The sequence below is a fragment of the Bombina bombina genome, chromosome 6 (genome assembly GCF_027579735.1).
Source record: "Bombina bombina isolate aBomBom1 chromosome 6, aBomBom1.pri, whole genome shotgun sequence".
Classification (NCBI taxonomy): Eukaryota; Metazoa; Chordata; class Amphibia; order Anura; family Bombinatoridae; genus Bombina; species Bombina bombina.
This window is the reverse complement of record NC_069504.1, coordinates 844981728-845002287: the sequence shown is the minus strand read 5'-3', so window position 1 is coordinate 845002287 and position 20560 is coordinate 844981728. Positions and strand designations below refer to the sequence as shown.

General features: G+C 37.1%; 1 protein-coding gene across 2 annotated transcripts in view; it reads left to right on the top strand.

The window, feature by feature from the left end:
* Positions 1 to 20560, top strand: part of ARRB2 (arrestin beta 2) — a 134078-nt gene that overhangs the window by 61532 nt on the left and 51986 nt on the right. For both annotated transcript variants that reach the window (XM_053718247.1, XM_053718248.1), the window contains exons 9-12: positions 2206 to 2290; positions 10933 to 11005; positions 11186 to 11323; positions 13408 to 13491. In XM_053718247.1, the coding sequence (XP_053574222.1) occupies positions 2206 to 2290; positions 10933 to 11005; positions 11186 to 11323; positions 13408 to 13491 (380 nt within the window). The remainder of the gene's footprint in view (positions 1 to 2205; positions 2291 to 10932; positions 11006 to 11185; positions 11324 to 13407; positions 13492 to 20560) is intronic.

Below are 20560 nucleotides of genomic sequence, written 5' to 3'. Positions count from 1 at the left end.
TCCCTCGGCAGAATGACTGGGGTAATGAGGAAGTGGGAGGGATATTTAAGCCTTTGGCTGGGGTGTCTTTGCCGCCTCCCTGATGGCCAGGTGTTGTATTTCCCAACAGTAAGTAATGAAGCCTTTGGGGCCCATTTATGAAGCTCCGAACAGAGATTGTGGGCCCGTGTTTCTGGCGAGTCTTCAGACTCGCCAGAAACAGCAGTTATGAAGCAGCGTTCTAAAGACCGCTGCTCCATAACCCTGTCCGCCTGCTCTAAGCAGACAGACGGAATTGCCGGAAATCAACCCGATCGAGTACAGGTTGATTGACACCTCACTGCTGGCGGCCCATTGGCCACGAGTCTGTAGGGGGCGGCGTTGCACCAGCAGCTCTTGTCATGTGGACCTGATCCGCGGTGCCGGATCAGGTCCGCAAGACATTTGATAAATATGCCCCATTGACTCTCCCTATCCGGAAGGAAAATAATTTATCTGGTAAGCATACATTATGTTTTTGTTGAGAAATTAACCCTTTTCCCACCGTTAGGACGTTCCATGCCATCCTAGCTTGCCATTTGGCTGTCCTGAAGCCATAGCGGCTTGGTTAATGGGATCGCGGACTAGAGGGAGTGCCTAGTGTCATAGGCACTCCCCCATCCCATCATTGAAATCCTGCGATCGCACGAACGATCCCGTGATTTCAACTTGTGTACATCAGAACTTAGTTTAGAATGTAGACAATTTAGTCCAGACGGGAAAGGGTTAACAACTTGTTGTTGTGTACAAATGGTGTTGTCCCATGCTCCCTAGAGAGGCAAAAATTCAAACTTTGTAACTTAGCTTTTAAAATAAATAAAATGATTGATTGATTTGCAGCTTACAGAAGAATTGATTTTTGGCATCACTAGGGATCATGGGACAAAGCATGATGATACTCCAAAGCAAGAGTCTTTAAAGGGATATAAAACCCAACATTTTTCTTTCATGATTCAGAGAGTATATTAAACAGCTTTCTAATATACTTCTATTATCAATTTTTTTCATTCTCTTGGTATCTTTTGTTTAAAAGCAGGGGCTTGTGCAAAGGAGCAAGCCTATTTCTGGAGCACTATATGGTAACCATTTTGCAAGCGCTTCCATTTGCAAGAGCAGTAGATGGCAGCACTATTTCCTGCCATTTAGTGCTCCAAACACCTACCTAGTTTATCTCTTCAACAAAAAATAACATGGTACAGTATGAAGAAAATTTGATAATAGAAGTAAATTGGAAACTTTTAAAAAAATTGTATGCTCTGTCTGGGTCACAAATGGAAATATTTGGATTTTGTATCACTTTAATGTTGTGTATAGAAGGCATAGTATATCAGGGTTGGAGATCTGGTCTGTTGCTGGAGGTGTTGAAGGGACCGTTAACACTTTGTATTTAAAAGGCATTGCTGTTGTGTTGCTATAGTAACATATCAGCCGAGTCTTAAAGGGGCACAAGTCAATAGTAAACATTAATGATTCAGATAGAGCAGGCAATTTTAAAGAACTTTCCAATTTACTTTCATTAACAAAATGTGCACACTCGTTTTTATATTTACACTTTTTGAGTCACCAGCTCCTACTGAGCATGTGCAAGAATTAACAGAATATACATATGTGCATTTGTGATTGGCTGATGGCTGTCACATGATACAGTGGGAGTGGAAATAGATAACTTAAAAAAAAACTAATTTTAAGTTTAGACTGTTTTTTCATTGTCTTATTATCCATTTTTAAGCAAATATACTGTATTTACTGGTCCTTTTTACTGCAATTATTTATCAATAGCCAAACTCCACCCACCGTTTGCCTCATTTGGAGGAGCCAATCTGGGCCTTAGTCTGCAAACAAGGCTAGCCCTGGTTATAATGTTAGTATAAAAAGCATTGTTTTGCAGTTGTTATCCGATAAATACAATTAAGGACATATGTAGCAGAGTTAGCCTTGAGAAATCAGCATGGTGCATTTCAAGTTCCTGAGAATTAGAAATTGCTATATCTTCAGAGCTAAATTACATGAAAAGGGTGCAAAATAAATAATGAAAATATATTACAAAGTTGTTTTGTGAAGTAGAATAAATATATTTTACATGAAAATCTTAAGATGTTTACAGCCCTTTAAATGGGGAATCTGACACAGGAAAAGTAATCATTGAACAGAAAATTACCATAAGGTGATACACATTTTGTTTTGCAGCTTTATTACCATGGAGAGGCCATTAATATTAATGTGCATGTGACAAATAACTCCAGCAAAACCGTGAAGAAGGTCAAAGTGTCAGGTATACAATTATATTTATCATTTATATAATCAATGGGTGTGTCATTACTTACCTGCCTTTCTCTTCTTCTCATTTGTTGAGGGAGAGGGCAGACACAGTGTGCGTTCATCTCTTTTTACATAACCTTTCTATAGCCAATACTGCAGTATTGAATGTTTACCAGTTTCAGTAAGTAAAAACAACTATTTCAAATGACAAGGGTAAAGGAGTTATGTGTAAACAATTTTATACACCCAACTGGAAAACGAATCATTGGGAACAAATGCCCCTTTAATGTCCCTTGAAATTGCTGGAAAAACTAAGATGAGCACCTTGCTATGTATTTATGTGCAACAAGAACCAAAAAATGCTGTTCTGTTTGCTCACTGAGCTTTAAATAAACTGTCCGCTGTTGAAGAACAATTCTATTCCTCTGTGCGCACTGAAACTGTGTGTTGGAAATCTGTGTAACCTATATATGGCAACGCTGGGTATAATGTTTCTTTTTATTGATACAGTAGTTCTCTCTGTAAAAAGATTTTTTTCTTTCATTTCTCCCTGGTAAATTTTTGTTTTCTTTATTTAAATAGCACTCAGTTACAGCACGTAGATGCAGATAAACATAAGACCCACTGCAGATAAGCACAGTAAAGTAAAATGCATGTGGATACAATAAACACATCCCTCCCAGTCATTTTAAAATATCTAATTTGCTCCTAAGTGGTGTGTATGTGTGTGTGTATATATATATATGTATGTGTGTGTGTATATATGATATATGATATATATGATATATATCGAGATATATATATATAAAAAGAACACTTTGTAAGTAAGTAGCGCACACATAGACTTTAGCAATATAATTTCAAAAGGTACCTGTATACCACTCACTGTCCGGTAACACGCTGGGGAGCAATTGGCTCAGGGTGTATGGAGATCTGCAGCTGTGGAGACTGAGCCGGTCTGTAGTCATCGTCTGAGTAAATAGAATATATTCCAATGGATTGTCCCCACTTGTAGCGCAAAAAATCTCTCTCCAAAGAAAAGTAAAACTTCCTTTATTGTAGTAACAAAAGTAAAAACATGACAGCCTACACACGACTGTAATAAAGCACTTAATGTAAAAACACAGTGTCAGTGATCTGAACCACATGCAGACATGTTTCGTGCAGTTGCGCACTTGATCATTGCTTGAAAGCAATCCTGATCACACCTGCTTTATAGCACTTTTCTTAAAGAGACATTTGTAAATGTTAGACACTGTGTGCTTGAACTCTCTCTTTACTGCCTATCCTTTGTTGAAGAACATGTTTCAAAAAGTTATTTAATACATTTGCAGAAAATTTTTTCTCTTCTACATGTATATTAATAATAATATGATAACTTTTATATATTAAGAATTTTTTCTCTTCTACATGTATATTAATAATATGATGTTAACTTTTATACATTAAAAATTACCTTATGTCTTTGCCTCATTTCTCATAAGTATATCTTATACCACTAGATAAAATTGCAGTCTTTCAACTGTAGTACTTTGATGTAATTTATATATGACACTATGTGTCATACAAAAAATGTTAAATTTATTTCTAGAGTAAGGTTTAGAGTTTACAATATGTCTAAAGGGGAGATATATAAAAAGGATCAAAAAAGAAAAAGAGATTAGATTTGTACCTAAATATACACTAAGGTGATTGGATTTATCACATACTCTGATCTCTAAATAAACAAAAGTAACAGCCTTTACACACAATAAAGCATCTGAAACCTACAATCAAATAATACATACTATAGACAGTCTTTTCTTTGAAATGGATTCCTTAAGAAAAAAGGACATTAAATTGGATCTAGATCTCAAATCTTTTTCTATTTACAAGCATGAACACAGAATACCAAGAGGTCTTCGTATAAGAAAATTTCCATCCTTTGTGATTATGGATACAGAATTTATCTCCAAATGGAACAGCATTCTAGATGCATGCTCATTTGCATTAATTGATTTGCTTATGGAGCACAAGAGAAAACAAAAAGCAGAGCTGCTACAGGAGATGAAAGAGGTTCAAAACAAACTTAGAGATTTTCAACATCACAAAGACTTTAAGGAATATGACAAAAAATTTGAAACAACCATGAATACTTTCAGACAAGAAATATGGCAATTTAAGTCAAGAAAAATAACAAGAGACAAAAAAGATTACGATCAGAAACAAGTTTACAGATGGACACAGGAAGAATATCCTAGGAGATTTCAGAGAAGGCAACAGAGAAGAATACATAAAGGAGGAAAAACTGTGACATTCTCAGACACAGAATACGAATTTGACTCATCTGATAATGATTTGCAGACTGAGGAAGAAACACCAGCAGTATTTCAAGAACTGGAGGTACAAGCTACAACATCAGGATCTCATAAGGAGTCAAAAAACGAGGACCCCCAGACTTTCCCAAGAAAAACAAAAAAACCCATAGAGGAAGTAGGGGCAAGGGCAGCAAGCGGAAACAGATACAACAAACAACATCAGAGGAAAGGACAACAGAAGAAATACATCACGAGATCACAGGGACAGAACAAAAAGAAATAAATGCAGATCTGAGTGTCTGTAATCTGTCTGATGTTACCCTGAACTCCATAGAGATTAATCTTTTGTCCAAAGGTCTCAACTTTGTGCCATCAGCTCAGTTTAATTTGTTTGAAACAGTATTAGACGTTAACAAGTTTGTACGCAAACTTACTTTGAAAAAACATTTTTTTTCAGAAAGTGAGCATATGACACAAGTTGAGACTAAAAATGATATTAATGAGAGTGTCACGTCAGCCATTACTGATGTCTTGTTATTTCCTGACTTATGTGCTATTAAAGATTTGCAAGAACTAGCTGAGGATAGCAATAGAGAATCTATAGATAAGATAATGGAAGAAGATATCAAATTTGGTCACTTAAAGAAAAAGAGCACCTTTTATCCAGTACACACCAGACCTAAGGTGTTAGATATTTTCCAGAAAACAGTGGAAAGTAAGTTAAGAATACTACATGAAAAGAATCTAAAAAGTAAAAAAAGAAGGTACTCTAATTTAACAAATAAAGAAAAAGCAGCTTTATTAACTCTTCAAGAAAATAAAGATATAATGATCCACCCTTCTGATAAAGGAGGAAATGTAGTCATTTTAAATACTGTAGACTACATTAAAGAAGCCAAAAGGCAACTGTCTGATCAAGAAGTGTATATCAAACTAGATGGTAATCCCACGAGAGAGTTTAGAAAAGAGCTAATTAAAATCACTAAGATAGCTAAACTAAACAATATCATAACTCCTACATTAGAAGAAGTCCTAACTCCAACTAATTCAGTAATTCCAATATTTCATTATTTTCCCAAGTTACATAAAGATTTAGTCTGTCCACCAGGACGACCTATAATTGCAGGTATTAACTCATTAAATGAGCCGTTATCAGATCTGGTGGACACTTTCTTACAACCACTTGTTAAAGATTTACTAAGTTACATACAGGATAGCACATCCTTGCTTAATAAGTTACAGAATATCAAATGGAAAGAAAATTACAGATTTCTAGTAGTGGACGTATCATCCTTGTATACTTGTATAGATCACAACTTAGGCATGACAGCTATAGAATTTTTCTTGAACCAGTGTACTGACTATGAATCAGCAACAAAAATGTTTATACTTAATGCAATTGAATATCTTTTAACGCATAATTTCTTTGTTTGGATCAGATTTCTTTCTCCAAAGGCGTGGAACGGCGATGGGGGCCAAGTTTGCCCCATCATACGCCAACCTATTTATGGGTTGGTGGGAGCTGTTCCACGTCTTTGGAGAGAGAAATCCCCATAGAGAGAGAATCATACATTTTTTTCAGATATATAGACTATTTACTTTTCATTTTTGAAGGAGACACAGATCAAGTAAAAGATTTCTGTGCTTATTTAAATAATAACAAATGTGGGTTGAAATTCACAGGAGAAGAAAGTACGGAGTCAATAGACTTTCTAGATCTTACATTAAAAGCAGATGTAGAACATGAAAAAATAGTCTCTATACTTTACAGAAAGCCAACAGCAGGCAATACTACACTTTTATACAAATCATGTCACCCGAGACATGTGCTACAAGGAATACCAAAGGGTGAATTCATTAGGGCCAAAAGAAATTGCTCTAATGAGGAAGATTATAATAAACAGTGTAAAATTATTGAAGAAAGACTAAAACAGAGAGGATATAATGAAGGCACTTTAATTAAAGCAAAAGAAAGTGTTCAGCAAAAAACTAGGGAGGATTTACTAAAATATAAAAGGAAAGATGCAAAAAAAAGGGACACTGAGAAACCCAGGTTTATAACTACCTATAGTACTGATTTTAAAAACATCAGCAAAATCATTAAAGATACTGTACCTGTGTTATATTCAGATCCAGTACTAAAAATTATAATGGAAGAGGGTGTAGATATTATACCCAAAAGAGGAAAAACACTTTCAAACTACCTCTCTCCATCTAATCTTCCAATAAAACACAATAAATGCTGGCTAAAAGAGAGAAAGGGATTCTTTAGATGCAGGAGAAATATATGTAAAACTTGTAACCATGTCATTGAGGGCGATACTTTTTCTTCATCTGCTACCCAGCAAGACTACAAAATTAAGTATTACATAAATTGTTCAACTACACATGTAGTATATTTACTTACGTGTGATCTCTGTAAAATTAACTATGTAGGTAAAACCAAGCGTAGCATTAAAGATAGGTTTCTTCAGCACCTCAGATCAATAGAGGATGATGACACCGACACACCAGTGTCGAGACATTTTAAAAGTCAACATAATTCAGATGTGTCTTTATTAAAAATTCAAGGTATAGATCATGTTCCTCTATGGAAACGAGGAGGAGACAGAGAAGATAAACTTAACAAACGTGAAGTCTTCTGGATTTTCACATTAAAAACATGTAATCCATTAGGTCTCAATATGCGTAGAGACCTGGATCTTTTTGTGAATTAATATATACACAACAGCTTTTCTTTTAGATAAGGAAAAGGGGAGAAATAATATATGGCCATCATATAAGTCTTAAACAATAAATTATTTTTACATATATTGTAAACTCTAAACCTTACTCTAGAAATAAATTTAACATTTTTTGTATGACACATAGTGTCATATATAAATTACATCAAAGTACTACAGTTGAAAGACTGCAATTTTATCTAGTGGTATAAGATATACTTATGAGAAATGAGGCAAAGACATAAGGTAATTTTTAATGTATAAAAGTTAACATCATATTATTAATATACATGTAGAAGAGAAAAAAATTCTTAATATATAAAAGTTAACATCATATTATTATTAATATACATGTAGAAGAGAAAAAATTTTCTGCAAATGTATTAAATAACTTTTTGAAACATGTTCTTCAACAAAGGATAGGCAGTAAAGAGAGAGTTCAAGCACACAGTGTCTAACATTTACAAATGTCTCTTTAAGAAAAGTGCTATAAAGCAGGTGTGATCAGGATTGCTTTCAAGCAGTGATCAAGTGCGCAACTGCACGAAACATGTCTGCATGTGGTTCAGATCACTGACACTGTGTTTTTACATTAAGTGCTTTATTACAGTCGTGTGTAGGCTGTCATGTTTTTACTTTTGTTACTACAATAAAGGAAGTTTTACTTTTCTTTGGAGAGAGATTTTTTGCGCTACAAGTGGGGACAATCCATTGGAATATATATATATATATATATATATATATATATAATTTTATAAGCACATTCTCAAATTCTGTGCGGTTATTTGTATATATTATTTTACAACCACAATAATTTAAAGGGACATAAGTGAAAAAAGGATGCGTTAAAGTAATTGGTGTGTGCATATAACCTGCAAGGGGTTAAACACAACATAAGCTCTAGAGCAGATTGCACTATTGGGAGCTAGCTGAACACATCTGGTCAGGCAATGACGAGGTATATGTGCAAAGACTGAACAAAAACGTATAAGTAATCAATCCTAATTTGACCTACAAGTAAACAGGAAATGTCTATTCCCTGTCTATCACTTATACATGGTGGCGGTTGGTTAGTCTGAAATGTATATATTCAACAAAAAAAGGTTTGACAGAAAGAAGCACTATTCTAGCATTCAAAAATACTATACAATATCCCAGGTCTGGGATTTTGGAAAATTAAAACTTAACTTTTACTATTGGTTATAAAAACATACTTTAAAAACAGTTAAAAAATTGTCAAAACAGGACCAGTATAATACAATAAAGAATTTATATCATCAAAAAATAATTAATGCGTAATAGTATATATCTGAGTGCAGCCATTGAGCAATCTGCATCGGTTGTCTATTATGTATATCAAACCAACAATGACAATTAAGCTAAGAGGATACCATCCTCTAAATAAGTATACTAATGGTAGTGAATACATAATTATTAAATCTGATTGGTTCTGTGCTTCCATATCTCAGATTGCAAGTTTAATATACAGTTGTGCTCATATGTTTACATACTCTGGCAGAATTTATGATTTCTTGGCCATTTTTCAGAGAATATGAATGATAAAACACAAACTTTCACTAATGGTTAGTGTTTGGCTGAAGCCATTTATTATCAATCAACTGTGTTTACTCTTTTTAAATCATGACAACAACAGAAACTACCCAAATGACCCTGATTAAAAGTTTACATACCCTGGTGATTTTGGCCTGATAACATGCACACAAGTTGACACAAAGGGGTTTGAATGGCTTTTAAAGAGAACCATCCTCACCTGTCATCTGTTTGCCCCTCATTTTCCACTTCTTTATTAGAGTTTGAACACCGCTGATTTGCATTCTCAATTCCTTTGATATCTTTTTATATCCCTTTCCTGTTTTATACAGTTCAACTACCTTTTCCCGCAGATCCTTTGACAATTCTTTTGATTTCCCCATGACTCAGAATCCAGAATAGTCAGTTCAGCACTGGATGAAAGATGCAAGTGTGTGTCAGGAGTCCAGAAACTCATAGACCTTTTATACACACACACTAATTACAAGAATAGCCATTCAAACCCCTTTGTGTCAACTTGTGTGCATGTTATCAGGCCAAAATCACCAGGGTATGTAAACTTTTGATCAGTGTCATTTGGGTAGTTTCTGTTGTCATTATGATTTAAAAAGAGTAAACACAGTTGATTGATAATAAATGGCTTCAGCCAAACACTAACCATGAGTGAAAGAAAAGTTTTTGTGTTATCATTCATATTCTCTGAATAATGGCCAAGAAATCATAAATTCTGCCAAGGTATGTAAACTTATGAGCACAACTGTACACCCAATTCATATCTATTAATCAGTTCTGTAGAGACACAAGAGAACACCTGATGCACATTTTGCTATTTGGCTTTCTCAAAGGCCTTGATAGATATTAATTCTTTATTGTATTATACTGGTCTTGTTTTGACTCATAAAGTATTTTTTATAATCAATAGTAAAATTTAAGTTTTAATTTTCCAAACTCCTCGACCTTGGATATGATATAGTCAGGGGCGTATTATAGCCTAGGCCAATAAGGCCGGTGGCTAGTGCGACAGAGTTGGAAGGGGCAGCACATCTGCCCTATCCTTTCTCTAAACGCCAGCACACAGTACAGTGAGCGATAAAGTGCAGGCTTTTATAGAGAAGACAAGGCACGTGCGCTGATTAAGTTCGCTCTTCACAGGCTTTTTCTGCATTAATGTACCCACGGAGTAAATAGAAAATGGACACTTAAAAAGTTTCATTACTTGAATGATGGTAATTACTTTATGTTGTTCTATATGAAGGACAGTGATTGTTTCAAAGTGTATTCTTTCCCTTTTCCCTCCCTTCTTTCTTTCCCTCCCTCCCTTCTTTCCCTCCCTCCCTTCTTTCCCTCCCTCCCTTCTTTCCCTCAACTCCCTTCTTTCCCTCAACTCCCTCCCTTGCTTCCTTTCTTTCCCTCCCCTTTTCTCCACTCCCTCCCCACTTTTCTCTCTCTATCTCTCCCTCCCTTCTTTCCTTTCCCTCCCTTTTGTCCCCTCCACTTCTTTTCTCCCCTCCACTTCTTTTCTCCCCTCTACTTCTTTTCTCCCCTCTACTTCTTTTCTCCCCTCTACTTCTTTTCTCCCCTCCACTTCTTTTCTCTCCTCCACTTCTTTTCTCTCCATTCTCTCAGGGAGAAAATGGTATGAGATGCATACAATTCATCCCACCTGTATCCAAGTGTTTTGCTAGTCAATTTTCTTTTCAATTGTTATGAAAAAAACAAACAAAACATTTACACACTGACCCAAAAAATTATTACAGGGGAAAAAGGCCTAAACCTTTGGAGGGCAGCAGAATTTTGAGTGCCTTAGGGCAGCACAAAACCTAAATACACCACTTTATATAGTATTTCTAAGTGAGTGCTAGAATAGTGCTTCTTTCTGTCAAACCTTTTTTGTTGAAAATGTGGAAAGACTCCAGTAGTTTATTGCTGCTCCTGAGCCTGCCTGGAGGTGCTTTTTAACAAATCATACTAAGAGAAAGAAGTGAATTGAAAAGCCTGTGAATTGCATGCTGTATATGAACCGTAAATGTTAAATATTTCGGTCTGTGTCCCTTTAAAATATACATGTTATTTCTGTCTTCCAGTCAGGCAATACGCAGACATCTGTCTATTCAGCACGGCACAGTATAAATGTCCTGTGGCTCAGATTGAACAAGAGTGAGTAACAACCTAAACCTATAAAACTACTTTTTTTTTCTCCTTTCTCTCGTTACAAAAGCATTGATTGGTTTTCTGTCCTATGTTGTTTTTTTTTTTTAAACTAATTTCTACACCTTTCTTTTCTCTTTTTGTCCTTTACTTTTTCCACCTTGTTTTATTGTTCCTTGTTTGTTTCAGTGATCAGGTGGCTCCAAGCTCAACCTTCTGTAAAGTTTATAATCTAATCCCTCTTCTATCCAATAACCGGGAAAAGCGTGGTCTGGCACTAGACGGGAAGCTAAAGCATGAAGACACCAACCTAGCATCAAGCACAATGTAAGTGATGATGTAGAGAGCTAACATGCCATCTAGTGCTTTTACTATTTAAAGGGGCACTCAATCAAAATTAAACTTTCATTATTCAGATAGAGCATGCCATTTTAAACAACTTTCCAATTTACTTCTATTAACAAAATGTGCACAATCTTTTTATATTTAAACTTTTTGAGTCACCAGCTCCTACTGAGCATGTGCAAGAATAAGTGTGTATGCATTTGTGAATGGCTGATGGCTGTCACATGGTATGTGTATGCATTTGTGATTGGCTGATGGTTGTCACATGGTAAAGGGGGAGTGGAAAAATACATAACTTTTAAAAATTGTCAGAAAACATATCTAATACTCAATTGAAGTTCAGACTAAGTGCTATTGCATTGTCTTGTTATCTTGCATTTGTTGATTATGCAAATCTACTGTTTTGACTGGTCCTTTAAGTTATCCAGTCCAGACTTGTTACTAGACAGGCTTACCCCTGTCATTTTGTTGGCAACATATAGTTATGTTCAGGCTCAAAGGGACATAAACCCCAAATGTTTTAGTTCATGATTCAAATAAAGTATACAGTTTTAATCAACTTTCCAATTTATTTGTATTATCACATATGCTTTGTTGGAGGTGCAGCACTGCACTACTGGGAGCTAGCTGAGCTAATTGTTCCAGGCAATGAGTATATAAGTGCAGCCACTTATTAGCTGACAGCTCCCAGTATTGCATTGCTGCTCTTGAGTCTGTCTAAATGTTTTTCATCAAAGAATACCAAGAGTATGAAGCAAATTAGACGTCAACTGGAAAACTGTTTAAGATTGTATGCTCTATCTAAATCATTAAAGGAAAAACGGCTTTTATGTCCCTTTGAATTACAGGAAAAGGGGGCAAAATAAAGTATATTTGCAAAATTGTTTTACTACACTTAAAGGGGCGTATAAACTTTCAAATTTACTTATATTATCAAATTCTTTGTTTTCTTGCTATCCTTTGTTGAAAAGCTATCCTCTGTTTAAATCAAAAGAACTGAAATAAGGGGGGCAGTCTGCAGAGGCTTATATACGGGGTAGACACAGAGGTAACAAGTGTATTTATATAACTGTGTTGTTTATGCATAACTGGGGAATAAGTAAAAAAAAGGGATTATCTTTTTAAACAATAACATTGTTGTCCCTTTTATCTGAATCATTAAAGTTTGAATTTGACTTTCTTGTCGTATTAAGTTTAGCACCTGCACAATTAGATTAAACTGACAAAGTTAATAAAAAAAAATCTGTAATGCCTGGCCACCCCTGCTCTAGATGGGACATACTGATAATTGCCTTTACCTTTTGTATCCTGATGTATTTTCTGTTATTTAAAGGGACATTTACCTCCAAAAAATGGTTTTCATCTTTCAGGCAGAGCATACATTTTTAAGCAACTTTCTCATTTACTACTGGGAACTAGATGAACACACTAGGTAAACCAATGACTTGAGGCATATATGTTTAGACACCAATCAGCAACTAGATCACAGAAGCACATTGCTACTCATGAGCCTATCTAGGTGTACTTTTCAACAAAGGATTCAAACAGAACAAAGCAGATTACATTAGATGTAATTTGGAAAGTTGTTTAAAATCACACTCTATCTAAATAATGAAAGTTTAATTTTTACATTACTATCCTTTCAAGTGATAGGAAAGTCAAAATTAAAGTGCATGATTCAGATGGAGTATGTTATTTTAAGACCCTTTTAAATTTACTTCTGTTTTCAAATATACTTTGTTCCCTTGGTATACATTGTTGAAAAAGAATATGTACATATCCTACACTAGTGTGGAGCTAGCTGGTGATTGGTGCCCAGGCACATTTGTCTCTTGTAATTGGCTGACTAGATGTGTTCAGCGAGCTCTCAGCTGTGCAATGCATCTCCTTCAGCAAAAGGATATTAAGCAGATTTGGCGATAGAAGTAAATTAGAAAGTTGTTGAAAATTGTATGTTCTATTAGAATCCTAAAAGAAAAAAAAAGTTCCATGGCCCTTTAAGCGGAAGGATGTTATTTTCTAAAATTTTAAATTAAAGCATTTCTCCTGCTCAATTTGTTTTACAGTGTGAAAGAAGGCTCCAGTAAGGAAGTGCTGGGCATCATTGTGTCTTACAGAGTGAAGGTGAAGCTCGTCGTGTCGCGTGGTGGGTGAGTATTGTGTTCAAGATCACAATGGGTTAATGCTATGGTTCTGAAAGTCATGTACTGTCTGAGGGTGAATTGTAACAATGCCGTTGTGAAAAGAGGGAAGAGAGCAATAAATGTAGTGCAAATATTAATGAGATTGGCACAAAGGATGTGGAAGTGTCAATAGGAAGGTGTAATAAGCGTAAACATATAAATTAGATGTTTTCTGAAAGGAAGAGGGGAATTCTGGGTAAAGCTGGAAAATTATGTAAAAGCTACCAGTAACTTCTGTTATTTCTCTTTTAAAAACAAGTAACTGCTAAAGGAACGTAATCGTTCTTTCATGGTTTGGATAGAGCTAGGCAGGATCAAGAGTGTGCATGATTTGTGATCACTATATTGCAGAAGGATTTAAAGCAATATTTGTATCAGTTATACTGCCCCTTAATGACACAGATATACCACGCACGCTGTCTCTTAAAACAACACTAAAGTCAAAATTACATTTTCATGATTTAGATCGAGCACACAATTTTAAACAACATTTGAATTTGCTTCCATTATCTAAAAGTGCACAAACTTTTTTTATTTAATCACTTTCTGGTAGGGTTGCCACCTCAGCCATGTTTGCCTGGACACTTATGAGTTATACATGCTGCGGGGTGTGCAGGCAGGAACATGAATTTCAACTCTTTAAAGCACACAAATAGTGACACTGAACAGCACTATTCATGCTAGAAAACATGGTCGAGATGGCAACCCTTTTTCTGGGGCACCAGTTCCTACAAAACACATGAGAATTCAGATAGTATATTGATATGCATTTTGTGATTAGCTGATGGTTTGTCACGTGATGCCGAGGGATGGAAAGTAGAACTGACTTTTTAAAATTTGTCAGAACTCAAAGTGCTTTTGCATTTTCTTTTTATTATGCATTTACATATTATGCAGTTCTTCTGTGTTCGCTGGTCCGTTTTAGCTCTGTAATAGTGCCGCTCTCGCTTAAAGTGACAAAAAGCCCTAGTACTACTACATGCCACCCTCCAGTGTGCATTCAGCAATAGCTGAAAATGTCACCCGACATACAGGGAATGCTGTCTCTTGTTAAGGGGTTAAAGATGAAATACATGCTAGACATAATGATGTATTCAAAGATTAGCATTAGAATAATATGTAGATGTATTTCTTTTTCAAAATACGATGAGTCCACAGATTTCATCCTTATGGGATATCGCCTCCTGGTCAGCAGGAGGAGGAGGCAAAGAGCACCACAGCAGAGCTGTATAAATAGCTCCTCCCTTCCCTCCCAACCCAGTCATTCTCTTTGCCTGTGTTTGTTAGATAGGAGATGGCAAAGTGAGGTGTTAGTAAAGATTCTTCAATCAAGTGTTTATTATTTTTAAAAGTGGTGCCACTGAGTACTACTTTGTGCTAGGGTGTAGCCTAGTCCAGATCAGTCTCTTCAGTAAAAAGAGAAGCATTTGGTGGCTTTAAAGCAATAGGAACTGGTGGGACATAATTCTCACTGCGCCTCCTATACATATTTGCTGCCCTAATATAGATAGCCTAAGCACTTTTAGCTCAGGCTGATCTTTGTCCACAGGGCTATGGGAGGGAGAGGACCTCTGGAAACCTGCTGGACTGCCATGCTGTCGCGCAGCATTCAAGGTAAGTGCTGACTTTTACTCTGGGTCTGAAAGGCAAGAAGATTCAGGACTGAGGAAGTTGAGCACATTTCTGGGACTATCATCTCTTTTATTGTATAAAGGAGGCTTATAGGACAGTGTGGTAATGGCAGGAACTGGGGCTCAGGAATGTGGCTTCTGAGGACATTTGCACTGAACGGATCTATGAGGTTCAGGTTTTATGTCATTATACTGAGAGGGTTAATCTGACTGAGGTCTATTTTTAGCCGTTTAATCTATATGGTGGATTAATGTAGGGCTCCTTGTTATACCTTTTTGGTGCTTTCAGTATTACAAGTTCCGGTATTACGTTTCAGAGAGTGTGTATAGTCAGTTAAATCCCGGTAGTTCGCATCTATTGTAAACATGGCGACCGGGAGAGTGTGTATACGACGCCCACGAAGAGCGGGGTTATATTTGGCGCCCTTTTTTTCTCAGCGGCGCCATAGTTATAGCTATATGCAGGCTGTGTTTCCACGAGGCCGTCTTTGGCTGCACACGTTTCTTGCCTTTGCTGATACAGTGTTTTTCATCTCTGTGTGGCCGGATAGCGTTACAATTGCGCTCCGGAAGTATTAGGGCACCTCATTAAAATTCCCTGAGTTTAACTCTGTATTGTGTGCTGTCATGTTGTTTTCTACTTGATCTTCAAACAGTTTCAGCAGTGTTACTTTTGCTCCTGTTAAGTAATCGGCTGAAAGATTTTAAATAGAAACCCATAAGTACACAATAAAGAGTTGCTTTTGTTTTTAAAGAGACAGTATATGTGCAAAATTTTTATAACAAAATTTACAATTATCCTTGCTGTTTGACCCTTGACTATGGTCAATTTATGCCACAATTCTCCTGTACTTTCCCACATATTAGTAAGGCCCACATGCAGTGTTCTGCGCATCCTCTATTATACCAATGGGAGTTACCTTCCTTTATAGGTTTTCCTTACAAAATTAGAAGAAGGGAAAAAAAAAAATACTTGAGGATTTATTTTAATAAGACATCACACTGAACTAAGAAAATTTAAAGTGTCAGTTTGAAATCCTTTTGGATGATCAGCAGCGCTTCACAAGTACATATTACATGCATACATATTTAATGTCTGTTTATTTGGGGCATGTTTGATTCAGTGGTTACTATCATCAAATACCTCTCTTTTGCTGACTGCGAGTATTATTTGGGAGTGATTCATCTGATTCACTTCAAATAAAGTTTCTGGCCCACATGCGGTGCTCTGTGGTTCCTTGCACTTTTTATACGGAATTGTGGATACAAGATATGGTTACTTTTTTTAAATAATTTTTTTATTGAAGTCATGAACAGATACAGAACATAAGGTATGCCCACAAAAAGATACAAAAGAGTAAAGACATTGTACAATTAGCAGTGAGACTTATTCATATATCATGAGCATAACTCTGAGGAGTGAGCTGTTTCATAGGAAGACTTCGGTTTTATGATAGAGCGCCATGAAAATAATATATACTTGAAAGGACCTCTCCTAGCACTATGAGGAAAAGATTCAAATATCCATATGGGAAGGGTTGGGACTAGGGAGGGGGTAGCTCTATATTTTGATGGGAGGGGGGTTACAGCGGGCAGGAGCCGCTTGATAATAAAGAAGGAAGGGCGGGGGGGCGGAGCCAGTTTGTTTATTGGATAGATAGATAATTCGAGGACCCAGAGCATTTAAATATATTAAGCAATAGGATTGCCTCCTACTTAGACCAAGTGTTAATCCAAGCTAGGATAGGAGCAAGAGTAAGAGTAGCTTCCCCATAGGGATAGAGACAGGGGGGGTTTATGAGATATGTGAAAATCCCAGATGAATCTTGACAGGTATCTCTACTTATGTATACTGTTAGCCCCTGCTGATAAATCTCAGACCGAAATCAAAGTTATGCCTAGCCGTGTCTTCCCAGTTAACACAGCCCGGCAGTGTCTATAGTAACATTGAGGTGGATTTATATATTCTAGAGTGGGGCGTGGGATGAATGAGACTGCTACTGGACATGTAAAATTTGCCTTGGGGGGGAGGGAGGATAATGTTTGGGGCCTAGGAGATCACCGTGTGAGCCCCTCTCCTAGGGGAGTGCTACCTATAGGCAGTGCAGGAAAAAGGAGGAGGGATATGACCCGCAGGCAACAAGTACCGGCGGGAAAGGGAGGAGAGAGGCTCTACCTGAGCCAATGATGTGTATTAATAATGTGGGAATGACCATAGAGAGACTAGGTATGATATATACGTAGTCTTAAACAATGATTACTAGGATTATCTGCTATACTCCAAACCTATAGTTCCATGTCTCTCTAAGTTATATAGCTATGCAAATATAAGGAGAAGGGTCTCTTAAAAAAAACAGCTTAATGTCTATGTCCTGGCCAGGGCCACCAGTATTATATGGCTTCAACCCACTAATAGAGGAGCACAGGAGTGGCCTGGGGAGAGGAGTCATAGAGGTGAATACCTTGGGGCCACGTTAACAGTATGATGTGTGTAAAGTATAGGAGCTAATATATTTATTGGGGGCCACATTCAATATCAAGAGGAGGGTCACTGGTGTAGATATAACAGAAAACTAAGTCAAACACTACCCCTCAGTAACCATTAGAAGAATGCTGCATATTACAGCCAAACTAGAGACTTTCAGGTGAAGTGTATTTAGCTGGGTAAAGAGATGTTGGGACCTCTTATATACGCTGTGGCTAAACCTACTACAAAAACTTTAACATAATATTCTGTGGTCTAAGGAAAAAGCAGAGTAAACATTTGAGGCATGGGATATTGGATAATAGATATATCAACTACTCCCCCAGACCTGCTTAAAGGAGTTGAGAGATATCTATATAGAGCTATTTAAATATAATCACGTTGTAGCTAAGGCTAATACAAAAGAAACCAGTAATATAGTTATTTTTCCTGAGTGGGATGGGTATAATGCATTAAATTTAAACATGAATTTTGGGTCAATGAGCAGTTGTATCAGTAAATAAAGTGGGTATATAAACCCACATCCACATATATCTCAGTAGAACACCTATGGACCATAGACAGTAGGTAGCAAAGTTTAAAATACGATACAATGAGAGAAGGCACAACAAGGGAGTAGCAAACAGTGCTCCAAATTACAGTTAGCTAATAATATGCGTAGTGGAGCAAGGTTTACTACATAAACATAAGATGCAGTGGTAATAAAACAAACTGAAACATTTAAAATAGCATAACATAAACTGGTGCTCAACGATCAAACTAGGAGGTGTAGCGTATTCAGTATTTCAGCCATCATATATATCTTCCAGTGACAGAAGCATGAGTTATAAGTGCAGTTGCAGGGTATAAGCAAATGCTGTGCCCGATAAGTGTAGCTCCAGATGGTAAAATGCAACATAAACAGAAAGTTTTTATTTCAAGCACCCCATAGAACGACCCAGGCTGTTATGGGCTTCTTTGATAGTCTGCCATCTAGCCAACACCTGTGATTGTTGCCTCGCATTTTCTTAAAAGCTGTCCTGGGAAGGAGAGATCGTATGCCTCCAATGAGAAGTTCCATATGGTGTCTCCGCTAGGAGAGGTAGGGAGATCGTGAGTGTCTGTACCTCTAGAAGGTGAAAGATCCAAGGCGGATCCAGAGATCAGATTGTGCGAAGAGGCTGTCATGAAATCTGTTGGGTAGGTGAATAGATCCAAGTCTTTTACAGACCTAGGCTCCGGTGCAGCCGATCCAGGCCCCATCACTCTTAGGGTGTCTGTCGGGTCATCGCCGCACTGGCTATAGTGCTGCCTGGAGACCCCAGGAGATACGGCAACCGCTGTCTGGGAGATCGAGATATCGGGACATATGAGATCTTGCGTGTCAGTGGTGCTAGCGGTTCCCGATTTGTCCCCGCCATCTTGCGCAGCATGTGAGTTAGGGAGCAGTTTGCAAAGCTGTAAGAGTAGCAGGTTTATTTCGGAGTAATGGGTATCCAGGGCACTGCAAAAACGATCCTCAAACTTGTGAAGTGCTACCATTAGATCCATGCTGCAGAGGGCGAGATAGGGACTCTGCAGAATAAGATGAAATTACGCCCAGACTGCCTCGTCAGATGAAGCAGGCCCCAAACAGTGCCGCTGTTAAAGTGGGGTTAGAGTCTGCAAGATGGAGGGTTATTTTTAGGGAAAAGCAGGTAGATCGTATTACCCTTAACTGCCAAAGTGTTGAGAGGTTGAAATCATTAGATAGCTATATATTTGCTCATCTTTAATTGTTATTACATAGGAGCTCCAGACAGACACGTCCACTCTCCTTGTTAGTCAGCTCCGCCCCCCAGATATGGTTACTTTAATGTACATAACAATGTGTATTTCCTGCAAGGTTAACCTGCTCATTAGATATTTTCTGTCACAGAAATAGGAAAATTTAAAGGAACAGTAACGTTTTTTATTAAACATTACATTCTTTTTTTCTTTTTTTCTCCTTTTATTATAGCTTGCTGTGGCTCATCACACAAGCTAACAGGATAGAAAACTCAGAGTCCCGGGGACAATGATCTCTTTATTCCACAATCCTATAGTGTTTACAAGATGTTTGGGCACACATGCAGTGGTGCTCTGCGCTCCCTATTATACTCCGTCAGGAGTTTTTCTTTGCATATCATGCATTCCATGTTTTTTCCTCATGGAATCTATCCATTGCTAGAGGAGTTATTTTCACTATTAGGTGTAATCTATCCTAGTGCGTTCTGTGAGTTATACACAATGGGGAAGTCCTCATTCCCTATACTTAAAGAAGATTTTTCCCATAACCAACTTAGCTAAGGAGACATTACCTAGGGTGAATGGAGTAGTTTCCAACTTAGCTATGAGAGCTACTATTTTTTCCAGTGAATAGTTAGATTCTCAAGGGTTATCTGGATGAAAATGGGAAAAGGGGAGTACACAAGGGCGTCCAATGGTATCCAGCGGTGTATTTTATTACCGTCTTTAGTGCAATGTTATTTCGGTTTGATGCGTTGTCTGATGCTTTAAGTCAGAAACTCATCTGAATAAAATCCAGGATAGGATAAGGGCTGTCAATTGTCCAGTTCCTTTTTTTCAATTTCTTTCCTTGAAGTTTTTAAAATTGGAGCATAGGTTTCAGGTTTCTCTGTCCCAGCTTTCTGAGTCTTATGTCAGTGCTTTGTTTTACAGATTTAGATCTATGTCTAAATTTTTAACGATTCATTCAAGAAGGCCTTGTAGGAACCTGGCTTGATGGAGATGATTTCTTCTGTTTTTTTTGTTTAATAAAAAAAAAAATGTGTTTCAAGGATTCACAGTGGACTGGTTTCTGATTTCAAGATTCTCTGCAGACCAGTTAAAAGAGAGGCATTCTTACTTTGGGTAGGAGACCTTCTTTCCATGGGAGTGCTTGGCCTGTTTCGATACAGGA